The sequence below is a fragment of the Hesperophylax consimilis genome, chromosome 16 (genome assembly GCF_061612785.1).
Source record: "Hesperophylax consimilis isolate HC1 chromosome 16, BYU_Hcon_1.0, whole genome shotgun sequence".
Lineage (NCBI taxonomy): Eukaryota > Metazoa > Arthropoda > Insecta > Trichoptera > Limnephilidae > Hesperophylax > Hesperophylax consimilis.
Genome location: NC_142851.1, coordinates 22094589 through 22113326, shown reverse-complemented (window position 1 = coordinate 22113326; position 18738 = coordinate 22094589). Strand labels below are relative to the sequence as shown.

The following is an 18738-nucleotide window of genomic DNA, read 5'->3' as shown; positions in this document are numbered from 1 at the left end:
CAATAATAGAAAGATTTATGAGATATACTTATTAATCAAATTAAATAAACGCTTTATTTTAAACAACAAATTTAGTTTAATTAACCAACCAGTGGCTTAAACTTAATCAGGGTAATTAAACTGAACGTGTCACTATTTTCATCAATTATTGACATTCTGTCGTTCTTATGGTGACCGGATAAATCATCACAATGATAATTCATCACATCTTTAAGTTCAAGTCATATAAAGTCATGGAAAGTGATGAAAGAAAAACTTTATTAACTGGCTTAAGTAGGTTAGGTTAGTTTAGGTTAGGTTTATTTTTTTTCATCGTTTCTAATGAATTTATATCACTTTTTAAAAGTATGTTGAATTGTCACTGTGTTGAGTTATCATGGAACCCGTTCTGATTGAGACTTGTTACTATAAAATTTGCCATTTGTTGAACAGAAATATTGAACGTGGTTTGCCTTAATGGATTCCATACTTGTTAATGCGTAAAAAAGGTAAACCTTTTAATAACGCATATTCAGGTTTTTAAAACAGAAAATCAAGTGATGAGCTTTAAACTTACACGGCCTTACTAAAAAAACGTAGGGAATTTTTTATTCAATTGATAAACGATTGTTAACTGACATTAAATAGTTAACGGAAGATATATAAACTGCTTATCCATCCAAAGAAGGTTGTTTATCTGTTGTATAAACATGAAATAATAATAATTTCTCATTCAATTGCAGAATTTTTCCAAAAATTAAATACCTTGGTTAAAATAGATATAGTAAAAAATTAAAAAAAAAAGCTTAACACAAACCCTTTGAATCAAAACATCGTAGAATAACACGGAATTTAAAATTAAAAAAAACGCATTCTTTTTATTTAAGGAAAAACGTCACTTGACTTTTACCTTGTTCATCCATTAAAAAAATATTGTGAACTTGCTTCTAATTCTCAGAAAACAACAACAAAAAAACAAAAATTTTGCACATTATAAAATATTTACTTCTTCAATACATGATTACTAACACGTGCATTAGGAAATTGTCGATAAAATTGTGATATGTTAAAAAATAACGTCACTTTAATGAGTTTCTTTTATAGTACAGACTCTAAAATTCAATTTGAGTATTAGTATAAACCGTTTGACTCCACTTTATGACATAAAATTAACGTACACTTTAAAACATGCAGTTATTGTAAAGAAATATGATTTTCAAATCACTAGTTCCATATTATTCAATTTTATGATACAATGAGAAAAACATTTTTCATAAAAAGCGTACTAAAGTTAAATCCTTACTACTACCGCTTACTACTAACACTTATATGCGTACATGGAGTTAAATGTCTCATTTATTATTCATGCGACGATAGTTTGTAATAAATATGATAGCTTGAAAAACGTTCTTGAAATATTATTAGAATTTTCTTTTAGTCAGTCTTAAGCCGCCATTTTAGTATATTTACCATCGTTATACTGGTACATCCACAGTTGTATGATGCGAGATTTCCACAAATACGTTGCATGTGAAATTGTGGAAGTAGAGGACGAGAGATACGATCTGTCGTCTGTCGTTAAGGTGGAACTTCTCGTCACGAAAGCAATACAGATTTTCCGAATGACGGGAACCGAATTTATGAATTATTTTTCGAAGGGCGAAGCACCAAAATTTATGTAGAGGAATAAGATATAAAATGTTTCTGAAGTATGTAATATTGCTTTAGTAAATTTGTTCGACCGATTGTGTTGGAAGAAGTGTAATGAGTCAAGATTTTTGTGAAAAAAGTTGCTTGCAAGTTAATTATTTTTTTATTTTCTCCCTTATTAAGCTTTTGGGTGTCCTTTGTGGGGGTGTGCGTTAGAAATAAAAAGCTTGAATATTAACAATACTCATTTTGTAAGAAGTAAGAAACATACTCAGAACATACTTAGAACGTAAGACAATTCAATGTTATATAAACGGCACCATTTAAGAATAATAGAAGACTCTGTTAAAAACCAATTCTCCCAATTGAAAAATTTATTAAAAAAAAAACAATTCGTTAACTCAACTATAAATATCTTTATAAGTAAAGTTTTTTAACACATGTTTTAACAAAAACCATTGAAATTTTAAATTTCGTCTCAAAAACACACTTAATAAAGAAATATAAATAAAGAAATAACAAACATAATACCACATCCCCCATTCACACAAGTAAAGCTTTATTAATGTTCATTGTAACATGACATTTTTGAACAGACATACTATTAATAAATACGTGTGATATTATCAGCTCCGTAATCTTATGTATAATTATCGATGCTTAAATTAAAATACCGTTAAATGTAAATGCCTTTTGTTAATTCGTTTACCAGTAGTAAATTTCAGATAATCTTTGAGTAGAGCACCTATAATGACCCGAAATTGTACAAAATATTCAGGTTTCTCGTAATATTTTCTGGTAATATTGTATCGATAGCTGAAATCTGATTTATCATAGTGGCGGAAAATATTTAGCGTGACGTCTGAAACCTGAACCAACAATACGAATGGTGAACTATGAGCATCATGACACGTGAGCTATTTCAGACCAGAATTTTTAGACTGGCGCAACTTCTTTTTGCAACATCGTTTTCATCATGAGCTAGGAGCTTTGTCCATTTGAAAATAGTTAATAAGGTTTAAAGTCGGGCTTAGGTTAGTTATTTACAGCGATACAAATAATGATATTGTGAAACTATTCCTTGAGGATTTTTTCCCATTTTCTTTATAAATAATATTCATCACTCTATATATAACTCTCTCATAACTACAGAACAACCTAAAAAGGCAAAAGAGGATTAGATCTATTCAATTTATTTTTTTATAGTTGTCACAATTTATTTCTCTAAACTATCATTCCAGGTTTTCGCTCCAGTTACTTTGCAATGCCGCAAAGGAAAAATCATGTTTTATTATTCATCCCCTAGGAAAACCAAATATTTATTTAAGAAACGCCATAAATCCCGCGTAGTTTGGACAGCCCTGCACTATCTGTGTTCAGGGGCGCAGTCAACTGAACTTTATGGGGTTATCCTTATAGTAACTTATTGCAATGTTGTGAAAACACAACAGTACAACATACGTACTGACTTTATGCGAGTACTGAAAAAACACTGAATAAATATGTTTACAGTACACACTACACACGTCGCGTATAAAATATAGTCAGTGGCGTTGCGAATATCCGCGTTCTATGCTGGTGGGCTGTAACCTTAGGCTGAAAACAATACGACGCGTACTTCGGTCGCATACATCATTAGCACACGGAAATATGTAGGTGATTAAAGAGCTGTAATGCAACACTGGCGGTCAGCGACCGACGCGACTTACTAATTCCAGCATTAGGCTTAAAATGCTTTCAATCATAAATTTTGGTTTAATAAATATGTTATTATTACAATCTTTCTAAGTTTAAATACTTTAAAAGCCATCTAAGCATCCCAATACGAATCGTTTGCATTAAGCTGAAATGTATCAAACATTGTATGATACTTTTTGTAATATAAAGTTACATTTTTTCTAAACAGAATTCATAATGGACGTCTTATTTCGGTCGGCTCTTCGAGGCCAACAAATGTAGAGATATCCATTATTTTATCCGTATTAAACAAACATTAATATAATCAATAATTGTGAAATTGATTCATAGATGTATTTACATGTGTTTTAATTTTTAGCAGCAGAATAACTAGATCGGTATCGTGATGAATAAATGCTGCGTGATGCTGTACAATCCAATCCTAACTATCTTTTTATAAAAATTAACCAAAAACTTGTTTAATTGTTATCTCTTGGTTGAGAAAGGGATGGTCCCAATTAACACATCCTCTAAGGAGCAAGGCTTTTTTCGTTACAACACTGAATGTATGAATATATATTTATGTATATGTGTATGTAAAACTGTCACTACATAGCTCCGTCGGGACAAAAAGGAAGATAGAATGATGTTCGTTCCGATCCCGCCAATTTCCAACTCACTTCTCAACATTAATTTTACTCTCAGAAACAAAATGAAAATAACCGGCTTTCTGTGGGAGCGTCTCACAAGGGAATAAGGGAACAAGCATTTTATATCTTGTTTTTTGCAGATTTTCAATCCGCGGAAAAGCCATAGAGGAACTGAAGAAAAGACTTGGCTTTGAGCACAGGTTAATACAATTAATTAATAAGATTAAGAAAGGGAAACTTAAATGGTTCGACTTTTAGTGCGGATAGACGAGGAAAGAAAAATGAAAAGAATAAATGACGCCCATTCAGATGAAAAAAGAAGTCACGGAACTCGAAAGAAAACATGTAATTATCAAGTGATTCAAATAATTAAGTGGTAGATTTTTTTATTGTAATATAAGGAATATAGATGCATAAATATTTAACAATATTACATTTTATTACATTGGTTATGTATAGCTTTATGAAAAGGGGAGTTCTTGCCTGATAAGGGAGCCACGATTCTTACATAGGTTATAGATACTTAGATACTCGGTGAAAGATCACCAATCAGCATCGAAACGAACTTGAAATGGCTTTATCCTTGTTAAGTGACCAAACCTGAGTAGCAAGGTACATTATCACCTTCCTATTTCCCACCTACTCCACCTGTCCACTACCAGCAGCTTCACAACATACCCCAAACGGGCGATGATAAAGTTACATCGGCTTTAAATGGTTGGGAGCAGTTGGGTTTATTGTGCGCGATATTCCCATTAAAAATCTATATTAAGTCGCAGATGACCAAAAATAAAAGCCATGATCAACAAAGTTTCAGTGTGAATGAAGCAAGGATTGTCGGCTTATTTAGTTTTAATGGCATTAATTTCTGCGTAATCTCTACGTACCTCGTTAAAAAATGACGTGATAGTTATAGCTCGTGTATTTTTCAAAACAATGTAGATTAAAAAATTATACAAACCTGCTTTGAGTCAAATTTAAAATCGCTATAAGATTACCCCTAGCCGTGTTACTTAATTCTTATTTTATTTGCCAAAGACAAATAAATTGTTTTCTCGATTTCAAAAGTTGTGCACAACTTCATAAGAATGCAGAATTGAAACTCGTAGTTAACTTTTTCTCCGTTTCTTCCAATTTTGTTTTAATTCCCGTCGCGTCCTGGGGATCCTAATTAAAAAACAAAGTTTAATCAGAACTCGATTGTAGGTAGGTACCTACTATAGCAGCAGACAAGGGGCCAGTGAAGAATGCTTTAATTATAAAAACGTATCCGGCAACGAAAACATGTTCGCAGGAGGCGCAGTTGAGAAGCAATCATGCGCAGTGGAAACAATCCTTGCGCACACAACGTTGCAAATAGAATTAGATTAAAATAAAATAAATTCAAAATGCAATAAATCCAAATAAAATTTTTGAAAAAAATTAGCGTACTACAAGTTTAAATTGAATAAAAATGTAACACTAAACTTGAACACTATTTTTAATGACGTATAATATATATGTATATCAACATAAATATGCATCTTTATTTTGTTAGAAATTTGAGTGGAGGGTTTTATTCTAGAGATAAATATAAGAATAAAAGCGCGATCTATTTAGATTATTATTTATTTCCCTTCAACAATCATGGGTATATTCCGGTTGATAAAGTTTATCTCTCGTTTCTCCCGAGGAGAATCGTGCTGAAATCAAAGAAAAACGTTCTGTTCGAACACGTTAATAAAAAAGCGTTATCTATTTATTTATTTTAAAGGCACATTTACAGTTATACATAACCAATAATAAATATACATTTTATTTTATTAAATAATCGCGTTTTTGAACTGTTTAATATTTAATTGGAAAATATCTGTATCAGGGTACAGGTGATTTAGTAACAGAGTCATTTTTCCGAGCGGCATTACTAATGGTAAGTTAGTTCTGCATTTTGGAAAGACAAAGGTTCTGTGCCTGCGCGCTTTTGTGTAATTGTCGGGGACATCAAACTCAAATTTTTCTACTATATCGGGAATACAGTTGTTACCGTTTAGAAGTTTAAATACTGTTGTCAACAAAGCAGTTTTCCTTATATCGGTGAGGCTATTAATACCCAGCATGCCGGACAAACAGGCTGATGGATATAACCAAGGATAATATCCAAAGTCTCTAACATAGAAATATCTCAGAAATTTCTTTTTTACTTTCGCTATCATTTGAGAGTTAGTTAAAGCCATTAGTCCCCATATTACAGAACCACTTTCCAAAATGCTACGTACTAAACTATAGTATAGCATAATCGCAGCCGAGCTGCAAAAATGTCTGGAGTTGCTTAGCACAAATCCTAGCATTATTAAAGCTATTAAACACTTATTTATTTTTTAACCTTTACCTAAGTTCGGTTTTAAGTCTGATTTTCGGGAAAACTTTGTGAACAAACCTTTACACAGAGCTAACATCCGCAAAAAACGGGTGGAAGCAAATAAACTGTTTTGATTGGTTTTCATTTTTTGAGTGTCATTTATTTAAAAGTTACATCTCTACTAATTAAAACTATGACACTTCCATCAGATGAGTTTTGTGAGACCGAAAGATATCGGAGTGAGTAATGGAAAGAGCAATGAAAAAAGCTGAGAAATTCATGGGTATTTTGTTCGGGTTTACAAGTAGAACTTTAGATTTTAAACTTTAAAATTGTTAACAATTATTTTTATAAGCAATAATTGTTCGCCTGAAACACTCATCCACATTGAAAAAATCTCCTGATAAAAAATACATGACGCCAACGGGACTCGAACCCGTGTCCATTCGATTTCCGGTCGAAAGCTCTGACCACTGAGCTATGGGGGCTTATTTTATATTATTTTTTATCAGGAGATTTTTTCAATGTGGATGAGTGTTTCAGGCGAACAATTATTGCTTATAAAAATAATTGTTATCCTTTGTGCTATGCATAAATAAAATCTTGTCTTTAAAACATTAATTTATCAAAAAAATAATATTTAAAATTGTTGTTTAGTTTATTGATAAACGTATTTATAAATACGTTCTGCTGTGTAATCATTACAACGCGTGATAGTTTTTTGCCTTCCGAAAGCACATGTGGTAAAGTCACTTACAGTCAAGTAATCTAATTATAAATATTTCCGCACTGGCCATTCTAATGAAAATCAAATTTGATTTTAATTTCATTATCGATACCCTTACTGATTTCTGAGTAAATTATGAATGATTACTTGTTTTTGATTTTATTTACAAGTTCCGGAGAATTTTAACGCAATGTTGTGGAGAAAATTTAGTTTATTAAACGTAAAATTAAAATTAAGTTCTACAAATTAAACTTGATAACAATAAATACATTAAAATAGATATTGTTTTAAATACGAAATTGTGTTAACAGTGAATTCAATATTAATAATAACCTCAACTTCAGAATTTTTTACATGAAGATAAAAAATAACAGTGTGGAAAAATTTCATAGATTAACATTGGGGTTAGTTTGTTAGTGTTTTTCTCGTGTTGCTGAACTTTTGTGATTCAGTTTTATGTGAAGATCCAAAGCATATCTTATTTCCTGTCTCTTTTATTCCTTTTATATTCTTTGATCCAAAGCAATAATCTAGGTTGGATATCCTCTAAGCCTTAGTACAAGGATAATACGCTCGCAGTCGATAAGATCGCGGCTTCATAAAAAACGTTTACGGTTTAACTTTCCAAACTTGGTCAGGAAAAACATAAAAGTGATAGTAAAGATGTGCTTGTGATAGGAGCAAAATGTGGTTATATTCATTATCCTGGGCCCATCCAAGCAAGTACAATATTATTCGTCACCAAAATAATATTCAACGTTGTTTTGCCGTGCAAAATGATAAAAGTATTATTTTTTTAAACTTCTTGGCTTTTTGATGAGGTCAAAATCCGGAAAAGGTGAACATTAAAAACATCAAATGACCCACAAGATTTTTCACTTCATAAAATTCCATAAAAAATCGTTTTTTGTGCATATCGCTCCAGAGTCGGTAGAGAATACTCTGAGAATCATCGTGGTGGAAACAACACAAGAATAGTTCCGTGTTAGGTGAATTGAATTTAGCCTTCTTTGCGACTAGAACAAAATACCATGAATTTCTCAGCTTTTTTACATTATCCTTTTTGTTCCTCACTCCCATATCTTTCGGCCTCACAAAACTCACTTAATGGGAGCGCTTTAGTTTTACTGAGTAGAAAAGTACATGTTAAATAAATGAAACTCAAAAAATGTAACTCAATGAAAACAATTTGTTTGCTTCCACCCATTTTGGGCGGATCTTGGCCGTGTCGAAAGATTTGTTCACAAATCTTTTCCGATCATCAGATTTAAAACTAACTTAGGTAAAGATTAACAAGTAAGCAAGTTTTAAAACTGTTTTTTTTTAATGAATATGTTTGAACAGAACGTTTTTTATTTCATTTCTGTGTGGTTGATATGAATGCTACTGTTTTTCGTTCTCTTTGCGAGAAACGAGAGATAAACTTTATCAACTGGAATATACCCATGATCATTGAGCATTGAAGGGAACTAAAAAGATCGCTCAACCGGCATTCTTTTATACATTTCTAGAATAAAATCGTCCACTTAAATCTCATATACAATCTCGCCTACAAATAAGTAGATGTTTTTCATTTTATTATCGTAATATTTATGTAGTTAAAAAAACAATATTTTGAATCTTGACGAGGGTCTACCAATGAAAATGGAATATCCAGTTCGAATTTATGCAAATGTGCCTTATATATATTATTTGATACGAATAACTTCACCGGCGGGTCATTCAGTCAGAATAGGAATTAAAGTTTTTGTTTTGTTAAAGGGTCAAAACGTTTTCAAATGGTTTTTATCAAACTTAATTGTGTTTTTCAAGAAATAGAGCGATACAATTGAAAAAAGTGAGATTTAATGAGAGACCGATGACTGCTAAGTAGCAATCAGTACCGAGAGGAGTAAACGTTGTGTCGGAGTCATAAAGTTTTTGGTTTTTCATCGGCCACGAAAAATAAAAACATTGCTGCCCTGCCCCGATGTTTAATGTTTGCACAAACATTTTGTTCAATATTTGTAGTAATTCTGTTGCTGAAGATCCGCCTTTATGTACTTATATAAATCTTGCTAAACCACGGCTAAAATGTGCAACAACCCCTGAATAAGAGATTTAAAAAACCTAATTTCTGTTATACCAAATACTGAAAACTCGTTATCTTCAATACCTTTCAGCTGCTGAAAATCCTCAGTCCATCCATCTCTGGCTTTTAGAGTAAATATGCAAACGACTTACTCGCTCCATCTGTTCCTTGAAACCATGGATTTCCCCGGTTAAGTCATATTTCCGTTGAACTTTACCTTCTGCACTGGATACAGTGTACTTTATTTGTTGATATTTTACATGTGAAATTCCAACAGTCTTTTCTTTTGTTCGAAAAATTGGAATACTGCGAAAGGCTGCGTCTTGAAGAGCGTATGGATATTGGATATTGAAAAAAGTGTATCCAATCTGTCAATTATTTAAGCCAAAATTAAATCCATTACAAGAACCGTGGCGGGCTATCAAACTGATTAAATAATTAACCTTTTTTATATCTCGAGTACAAAATTTCATGCAATTATTGAAATAGCATAAAACAAGTACTGCAACAATTTTCTTTGCGACCTGGGATGTGTATTTACCACCATGTTTTTTTTTCTCTAGTGATGTCAGATACCTACTTTTAAAAATGTTTCAGTATCAAATAATCACATTGACACTTCTACAATTGTAAAAAAATTACTGGTTTTTTATTTTGATATAACGATATTTCGATGGTGGTGACTGCTTAGTTGTCGATTAATTTTATATTTTTAGCATTTGCAGCTTTTTGTATCAGTCAATAGTGCCGCAGAAAGGAGTAAAATATGAATTAAAGTTGGTAGGTATAATATACACATACACAGTTAATTAATTAATTTGATGAGCCTAACAGATACAATTAAAAGTAGTCTCTAAGTTCTTCCATCGTAATTTTGCATTTTACTCAAGTATTTTTCTATATTAATAAGAACATTAGATGGGGGCTCTTTATTTTTGCTCATTAATCCGTCGTCATGTGTACCTCAAGTTTTTTTTTAAATAGTCATTCAACTGTATCAACAAGTATCCTTGTTTGAAAATAATTTTAATATAAAAAATAAAATTGAAAACGACATTCAACATTTTGTTTTAGAATTTCTTGGAATAGAAATTCAATTACACCCGGAACACCCGCTCCCTCCACTCCAACCTCCAGAATAGCTTCTTTCACCCCCCTATACCTTCGCTCACAATCCGTTGCCCAATTAAATGTTTTCACCCGAATGCGCCCCAGGAAATTAAAACCTAGTTTAAAAATAACTTTACCTTTTATAATTATTAGCAATTATTTTTACTGTTAAAAACCATTGAAATTACCAAAGCTCACCGAATTACTGACTTGGCATTATTTTTATTTAATTTTGTTTATTTTGTTACAGCCTGTAAAAAAAAGTTAATAATGCGTCGTATTTCCTTGGAAGAAATATTTCAAAGGAATGTTTCTGGAAACTGACACTTGTTGGTTATCGTTTGTATTTGTTTGTTAGACAATACACATTATTTTTTGTTCAATACATACTTACAAAACCGTATCCAAAGTTAAAATGTAATTAATATTAATTTTTATTAAGAATCACTTATTAAAGTAAGAACTCTTGCTAAAGTTGCCTCAGAGTTTCTAAAACTAAAATTTTATGTGAATAAAATATATGCTTATTCATAATCTTAAAATTAAATCCTGGTCTTAATTCTCTCTTCTAGATATTCTTCAACTTCGTCTGTTTAAATGCGCTTAGTGAAATTTCAGTAATAAAATATATTCCACAGTAAACAAATAAACATATGGCATCATTTGCCTTCTAAAAGCATTATTGGTGAAGATTTTAATATGCAGTTTAGAAATGAAATAATTAGTTTTAAAACATCTACCATTTCTGAACAAATTCAATCCCATTCTTATAAAAAGAAGAAATAAAATAGTTAGTAGCGAAGGAATGGTAATCTCATCTGAGTGGACCTATCGCCCGGATAATTAGCATGGCATTGCTGAAGAAAATTGGATCCGTTAAACGAAAAACTTTTATTGTTACTCCGGTCTTGTCGACAACATTAATTGAATTGTCTAAACGCTTCTGAGAACGTTCGCTTTGAAGTAGGTTCCACCTTCCTCTGGCATATCTTTCCCTGTTCATTAGCGGTTGGAAAAAAAACTTTCCAATATTACTGTATGTCAAGGCTCTCGACTAGCAAGCTGTGGGTCGCGGGTTAAAATCCCGGCGTCATAATCAAATGTGTTTTGATTAATTTGTGTTATTTCACTAATTATTATTTTAAAAAAATATATAGTATATTTGAAGATACTCTCAGAATCGACTTAGTTTAAGACCACCATTCTATTGAATAGTTACGTGGTTTTGTTATATGGTTTTGGTGTTGTTTGGTGACCACATCTTAATAGTCAGGTGCTTTCCCACCTTTTTTTCCATCTCATTTCTCTCTCCACTACATTCAGCTTCCAAAAATAACCCTATTGAATTGGGGATGCATAGTCTCACTGGCTCCATATGGTTGAGAGCAGTTGAAACTCATAAACAATATCATTAATAACACAAGTCGAAAGATGACTTTAATGTGTCAAATGTGTAAATGACAAATTAAAGTCAGTTTTAAAAGTATTTTTTTATTTATTTTTTAGCGTACTTTTATGTAAAACTCCCAAACGAAGCACACAATTTTCTTGCTTTTACAAAAATATGAATATTCATTTTGATAAGTTATTTTATTTGTTTTGGTAAATAATACTTATATTTTTATTAAAATTTACTTAACTAAATATAAATTAGGATGTCAGAAGTTAGAACCCAGTGGTATTGTAAGTACTCACCCTTTTTATATATAAATTAGGATATCAAAAGGTAGAACCCAGTGATATTGTAAGCACTCACCCTTTTTATACATAAATTAGAATGTCAGAAGTTCGAACCCAGTGATATTGTTAGCACTCGCCCTTTTTATATATAAATTAGGATATCAAAAGTTAGAACCCAGTGGTATTGTAAGCACTCACCCTTTTATACATAAATTAGAATGGCAGAAGTTCGAACCCAGTGATATTGTAAGCACTCGCCCTTTTTATATATAAATTAGGATATCAAAAGTTAGAACCCAGTGGTATTGTAAGCACTCACCCTTTTTATACATAAATTAGAATGTCAGAAGTTCGAACCCAGTGATATTGTAAGCACTCGCCCTTTTTATATATAAATTAGGATATCAAAAGTTAGATCCCAGTGGTATTGTAGGCACTCACCCTTTTTATACATAAATTAGAATGTCATAATTTCGAACGCAGTGATATTGTAATCACTCGCCCTTTTTATATATAAATTAGGATGTCAGAAGTAAGAACCCATTGGTATTGTAAGCATTTACCCTTTTTAAAACATTTGAAAACCTTTCTTGAACTTTTATAAGTTCCCATATTATAGCTTTTATCAAATCTTTACGTTATTTTTGTGGTCTCTGCGGCAGAATGGTAAGAGATAGCAAGTTATACATTACATGGACAGTCACTCAATGTCATTGGAATTTGAATTTAAAAGCGTGAATAGGAATTTTTTGTCAAACGTTGAAGAAATACAAAATATCTTGAAAGAATACACACTCAATTTTAATACGAAATCTAGAATAACAGGTTCCCATTTTTTCCCAAAACTGTCAATTTTTTTATTTATTACGTTTTTAAGTCACCGCGTCAAAACCATAAAAACACTGTGTCAAGCTGTATTTAAGCTCCTCAGAAATTCGCGGGGAAAACGTGCAGGGAAATATTCCAATAAGCTTGAGGTGAAAACTCTCTCCCCTCCTCTTCTCAGCTGAATGTGTGAAATGTTATTTTTTCAATTACTCCGCGCAGAAGACAATTTTCCTCCTGGGAGACGTGCATAAGTTTTCACTCCACCTCACCCCCTCTGAAGCCATCCTACACGGCTTAGCTAAAAGGAATGTTGGGAACCGCGGGGCTCAATTTGCAAACCTTCACGGGTTTGGGTGTTCTTCCAGATCCGAAATACATATTATGTTATACTAATTGGTTGGTGCATACAAGTTGGCGGCATTTCCAATTTTCATGTTAAAAGTAATTTTTACGTTTTTCTCATTAATCATCACTTGAACGTTACTTTTTTAAAAACGACGCTGCTCTTTAAGAATGACTTGATAATGTATTCTTCTAAAAACAGTGGATTTTTTAGGACTTACAAACTGATGGGATTCAGGAACATTGCTTTTAAATATTTAAAACATTGTTTCATTTGTTTTTTCAATAAGAGAAGTTTAGTAAACCCAACAGAGATAACAAATTAATCAAGGCATGGAAATGTTTTTATGTTGATACGAGATAAAATAAAACGTTGAACTTGAGAATACATGATATCCTGGTTGGTATTTTTGTACAACCGAGAGATATATTTAATAAATATACTGGTCAAGCTTTCTGTCACATACGAAAGTCAACCTATACGTTAAGTATCAATGGATGCATGTCATAGCCTTCAAGGCGTGAATAAATAAATAAGTTTTCTAATTTTCGGTGTATTTTACGTACAAAAATGTTATCTTTGAGTTTATTTTCCGCTACTTGTTTCTGTTTATTTTTCACTGCATTTTTAATCAAATATTATAATTTTTCCTCTGCTGAATATTGGCATCGTAAGTTATGTGAGAATAAGAACTTGAAATGAAAATTGTAATCGATACATACACTTGTGCTAGTAAAATACTAAAGCTAATAAATTCCAACAAACCACATGTGAGAAGGTTTTGCAAGTTCTCTCCGCAGATAAGATGTGCCAGTCAAAGTTAAGGATGATTTATAATATGACGGGAGGCGTCAACAAAACGTCACTTTGCGTTTTGACTCTAGTCACTTTTGAATGTGGGGCTGCCTTAAACGATGCCGAGACTTTGTTTATGGCGTAGAAGAATGTTATATTTATATATTAACATTTACGGAGAAAAAAGTGACGATGACAGTATTGTGGGTGACGTTTATTTTGCTATGACAAATTGAAAATAATTTGCGAGACGTGATTCTCACTCTTTTGTAGGGGATTTTTCTCAAAGTATCTTTGGGTCGTTATTTTGAATATAAAATCTTTTTAGTTGGACTTAAATCATATGAACAAAATCTGATTTCTGAGGCATTTGTTGCTGTAATTTAATGTACGGTTTATAATGTGACGACCTGAAATAAAAAAATAAAAATGTGATGTAAATGTAATGAAAAGGTTAAGGTAAGGGAAGGCTAAGTGTTTGTATACAGGAGTATGTAGGGAATATGGGCAGAACATGGGGTGTCAGGAGAATATAACGTGTTAGTGAATTGGATAAGTCAAGGGAGTCCGTGAATCAAACACTTTCACGGACGTAACACAAGGGCGTCCAATGAAATCGGATTTCCAAAAAAGGATAAAGCCAATACGCAAAACGGTTTACTTCACAAATGGAAGAAGTATTATAAGTTTCACCAATCATATCCATCAAATTGTGAACAAAGGTATGAAAACACTAGGCTTCGTATTAAGAACCACTAAAAACTTTAATTCTTTACAAGCCATTAAACTATTATACGTATCTCTAGTAAGAAGTTTAATTGAATATAACTCAGTAATTTGGTCTCCATCTTACAAAATTCACATTAACAACATTGAGCGAATACAAAAAAAATTTCAAAGGTTTTATAAATTTTAAATTAAATATCCCTGTCGAAGACTTAAAGTACCATTTATTATTAAATACTGTTATTATTAATTTATTATTAAATACTCTTAAATACTTTATTTCAACAATACTCCTAAACACATCATGTAAACCTGCAAATAGCTGTAATTTTTTGTGTTTGTTTCTTGTGTTTGAATGACTTGTTGCATAGCTTTTATCAAATGTTATTTTATTCTTATTTTTTATTTTTCAAAGTATCTGTCAAATTAAAATTATACTACCAAACATGTTAAAGCTCTCTGAGCGTTAAATAAATAAATAAATAAAATAATGCGCTCCAAAAACCACAAAGCCACACCAATTGATAATTCACAACAGAACGTAAGAACCACATTAAGCAATGCAAAAATAGTATGTTATAATTAGTTATTTGGAAACTTAAACCTACAAATAACTGAACTAAATATTTGATTCAGACAATGTCAAGAGAAAGTATGACTAAAGACACGTTTGACAAAATGTATGAATGCGAATAAAGTAAAGTGAACGTTTTACAGAGTTTAATTCCATTTCATCCTCGCTGCCCATAGGCATTACATATAATGGAGTAATTCTTATTAAAAAATAAAAATTAAAAACAATACTTTTATTTTTCTGAAATAAAAATTTAATACTTGAAATTTTAAAAAAAACCTGTAATAATTTAACCTGTAATATACACTAAGATTATGATTGAATTCCAGTAATTATTTATTTCATTAACGTGAAATATTATGCATTCAGTGCATAAAACTGACTATCGGCACTCAAAATATTGAACGAGAAGCATATTTCTTCCACCCACCTCCCCCTACCTCCCAGGACACAAGCGGGATGATTTCCCCGAGGTCTCGGGATGCGAGGTAACTGAGGATTACAAATTGGACCCACAAAAGTTCAACGCATTCAAAACACTTGAAAAATTCAAAAACTTTCTCTAATCAAGGAAGGTGCCATACTCATAACGTTTTATAACGAAGACTCAAATCAGAATACCTGCTTTTAGTTTTTTCTTCATTTAGCACTCTTCTTTTTCAGTAAGTATTTCATTTGTAATATTTGTATGAAGGGCATTTGCATATTGCCTTAAACTTCAACACTTTTTTTGTACTTTCAAGAAATATTTGACCAATATTAATCCCACCTGTTGTAATTTTTTCATCATATTTTAATTAAAATAACATTTTTTGCTGTCCCCATCTTAACGAATATCCATTTTCCTATCAAGGTTTATCTAAATTTTTCAAAAATATTTTTAAAAAACCTATACGCAATTGAATAAACGTAAACTTGCCCTTCATTTTTCTTACTCATCCATTGAAACATAAGCAAGAACATCCTCGAATGGTAAAAACAATGTAGGTTTAAAGAAAATAGTTTAAGAATATTGAAATAAGATTTCGACTCCATGCACCATGTTAGGAAATACTATCCATTATTTTGAATTAGTACTGCGCAATCATTTCAATTGTCCAGAGCAAGTGATATCTCTAATATGAGAAATAGTTACAGTTATGGTATCTCTAATATGAGAAATTTTTCGAAGCTGAATGAAGTATGATAGAGAAAAAGATTTTGATTGATCGTCTCCCATGGAAGCGATTACTTCTAATAAATTACTAAAATAAATAAAACAATTAAAAAATACACAATAGTATGCAACATTGTATTATGTTTAAGTCTGCATTATTTTCAGTCTGATTCAATAAAGCATTTCTAACCTGTTTTGTTTTCTCTCCGCAGTTCCCATATCTGACGTCCAGGGGGTACTGAACAAGAAGGCATCGCTGCCGTGCGACATAGAACCTCTAGACAGGGATGATGCTGTCTCCATGGTGCTTTGGTTTAAGGAATCAGATGGTGAACCTCTCTACAGGTAGAATTTTAATCATAATTATAGAACCTCGATAGACTTCATTGGTTTGAAAAAATGTTTCACATCGAAATATTTAAACAAAAAAATTAAGTTTTAGGTAGCATTTTTCATTTCTTATATTTGATTATAATTTATTTTGGAAGGTCAATAGACACAGTGGTAACTAGAGCATCTTGTATTTTTAAACATTTCTTCGTAAAAGTTTTTTTTATATTTGGCAGTATGAAATTGACGTTACTGTATTTTATTTGTGTTCATCCATTAAGGGGTTATTTTTTTGACAGTAGATTAATTTATGTCATAAAACCAATAATACGAAGTTATTGTATTATGTTTTAACTTATTAAGAAAAAATATATATTTTAGACCATATATCATAGGCCATATTTGTTGGATCCCGTCCACATCCACATCCACAATTTGGATTTGCGGCGACCGTTTACTGGTTAACCTAAAACCAATCAAACAAAAAATCATTATTTTTTTTATAACTTTATTGAGTAAAACCTCAAATTGTAATATTTAATTATTGAAGGTAATATTAGCGATTTCCAAACGAAAATCTGAAACAGAAAAATCAGAAAAGGATACGGTCACATCTAGGACACGAACCCAGGACACCTGTTATGCCGGGGCACGTCCTAGATGTGACCGTATCCTTTTCTGATTTTTCTGTTTCAGATTTTTGTTTAGAAATCGCTAATATTATCATTATTATTATTATAAAAATCATTAGTTTAATAGTTAATCTAGTGCTTGATCGAAACTTGTTTTGTTTTTAAATAACAAAATGGCGGCCTCTGATAATTTACCCGGGTTATCATGAAAAAAGCTTTAGTTTATTGTTAAAAAATAGAAGTTTTAATAAAAACCTTAAATCTTTCGACCAGGCTAGTTTTTATGCTGTAAATAAACTGTATAAAGTTCATTCAAATGTGTCGAGTGGTTTTTGAATTACACTGGTCGTCGAAATTGAAAACATATATTTATTTAATTTTTTGTGTAATAAAGTTCAATCATAAAACAATAACTTAGTATCATGTGTTATAAATTAATAATTAATTATAAATTAAATAAACTACCGTTTTTTTATTTTTTTAAAACTAACTTTAACCCAACCCCTTAAAGGAACACCTTATTAAAGCAATGCGAAATAAGTGATCATCAATTATTGAATGCTCTACAAAGGATATTAGCTTAAATCCCTTTTTTGTTTTCTCTATGCGTCTCTGCAAATGAACATTTAATAAAATAAGCTAATTTTTAAGAAAAAGAAGTTAGTCTTAAATATACATTCTAATTTGTAGAAAAACTTGTCTAACCGAAAATATCTACTATGGAAGTCCCTTCTGGTACAAAAGACCAAAATAAACTCTTTACAAAAACCTGGCAAGGAAATTTACATCCGAAAAAATGGCAAAGGTTACGTGCTGCTTAAATTACCTTGTAAACTCGACCTTCGAGATAACGTATTATTTTAGGTTGCGTAGGTACCTACCTACCCTCAGTTTCTTTCTACGCTCACCTGTGCGGAAATCGTGGAATTGGAGTAAATACTATTTTCTTTTTATTTTGCTCCATCTAAAGACGTTTATGCAACGTTAATATATGTTTCGCGATAATGCTATATTTATTCTATTCATTTTATGTGTCTTTTAATATCGGATATTGGGTAATGATTGCATTCAAGTGAATAAAACAACTGCACTCATACCACTCACATTAGTTTCGAAGCCAGGAAATGTATCGTCTTTCGCTATCATGCCTTTCATTAATTTGTTAGTTGGTCAAGTGGTCCAAAGTATTGGTTTTGCAGCCAGACTTTGCGGATTCAATTATTGACAGTTTAGTTCTCGATCATTGCACAAGCAACATTTTCTGCTTATAATAATGCAGAAGGAATTTAAACTCTGTTTAAAAATTCAGGTTGTCGGAATTCCTTTCTTGTTTTAAAAGGACCCTCAAGAGATTCTAGGTGTATATTTTTTGTTTTTGTTTGAAAAGCTATACGATAAATAAGCAGTATCATAGTATACAATATTCATTATTCTAATTACAAAGCAACAAACCCCTTTCAAAAAATATTTCT

The 18738-nt window shown here is 31.5% G+C and overlaps 1 protein-coding gene across 1 annotated transcript in view; it reads left to right on the top strand.

Moving 5' to 3' along the window:
- side-IV (sidestep IV transmembrane protein) overlaps positions 1-18738 on the top strand; it is a 919468-nt gene that overhangs the window by 618918 nt on the left and 281812 nt on the right. Inside the window, exon 3 of the mRNA XM_089641040.1 lies at positions 16517-16649. Within this exon, the coding sequence (XP_089497166.1) occupies positions 16517-16649 (133 nt within the window). The remainder of the gene's footprint in view (positions 1-16516; positions 16650-18738) is intronic.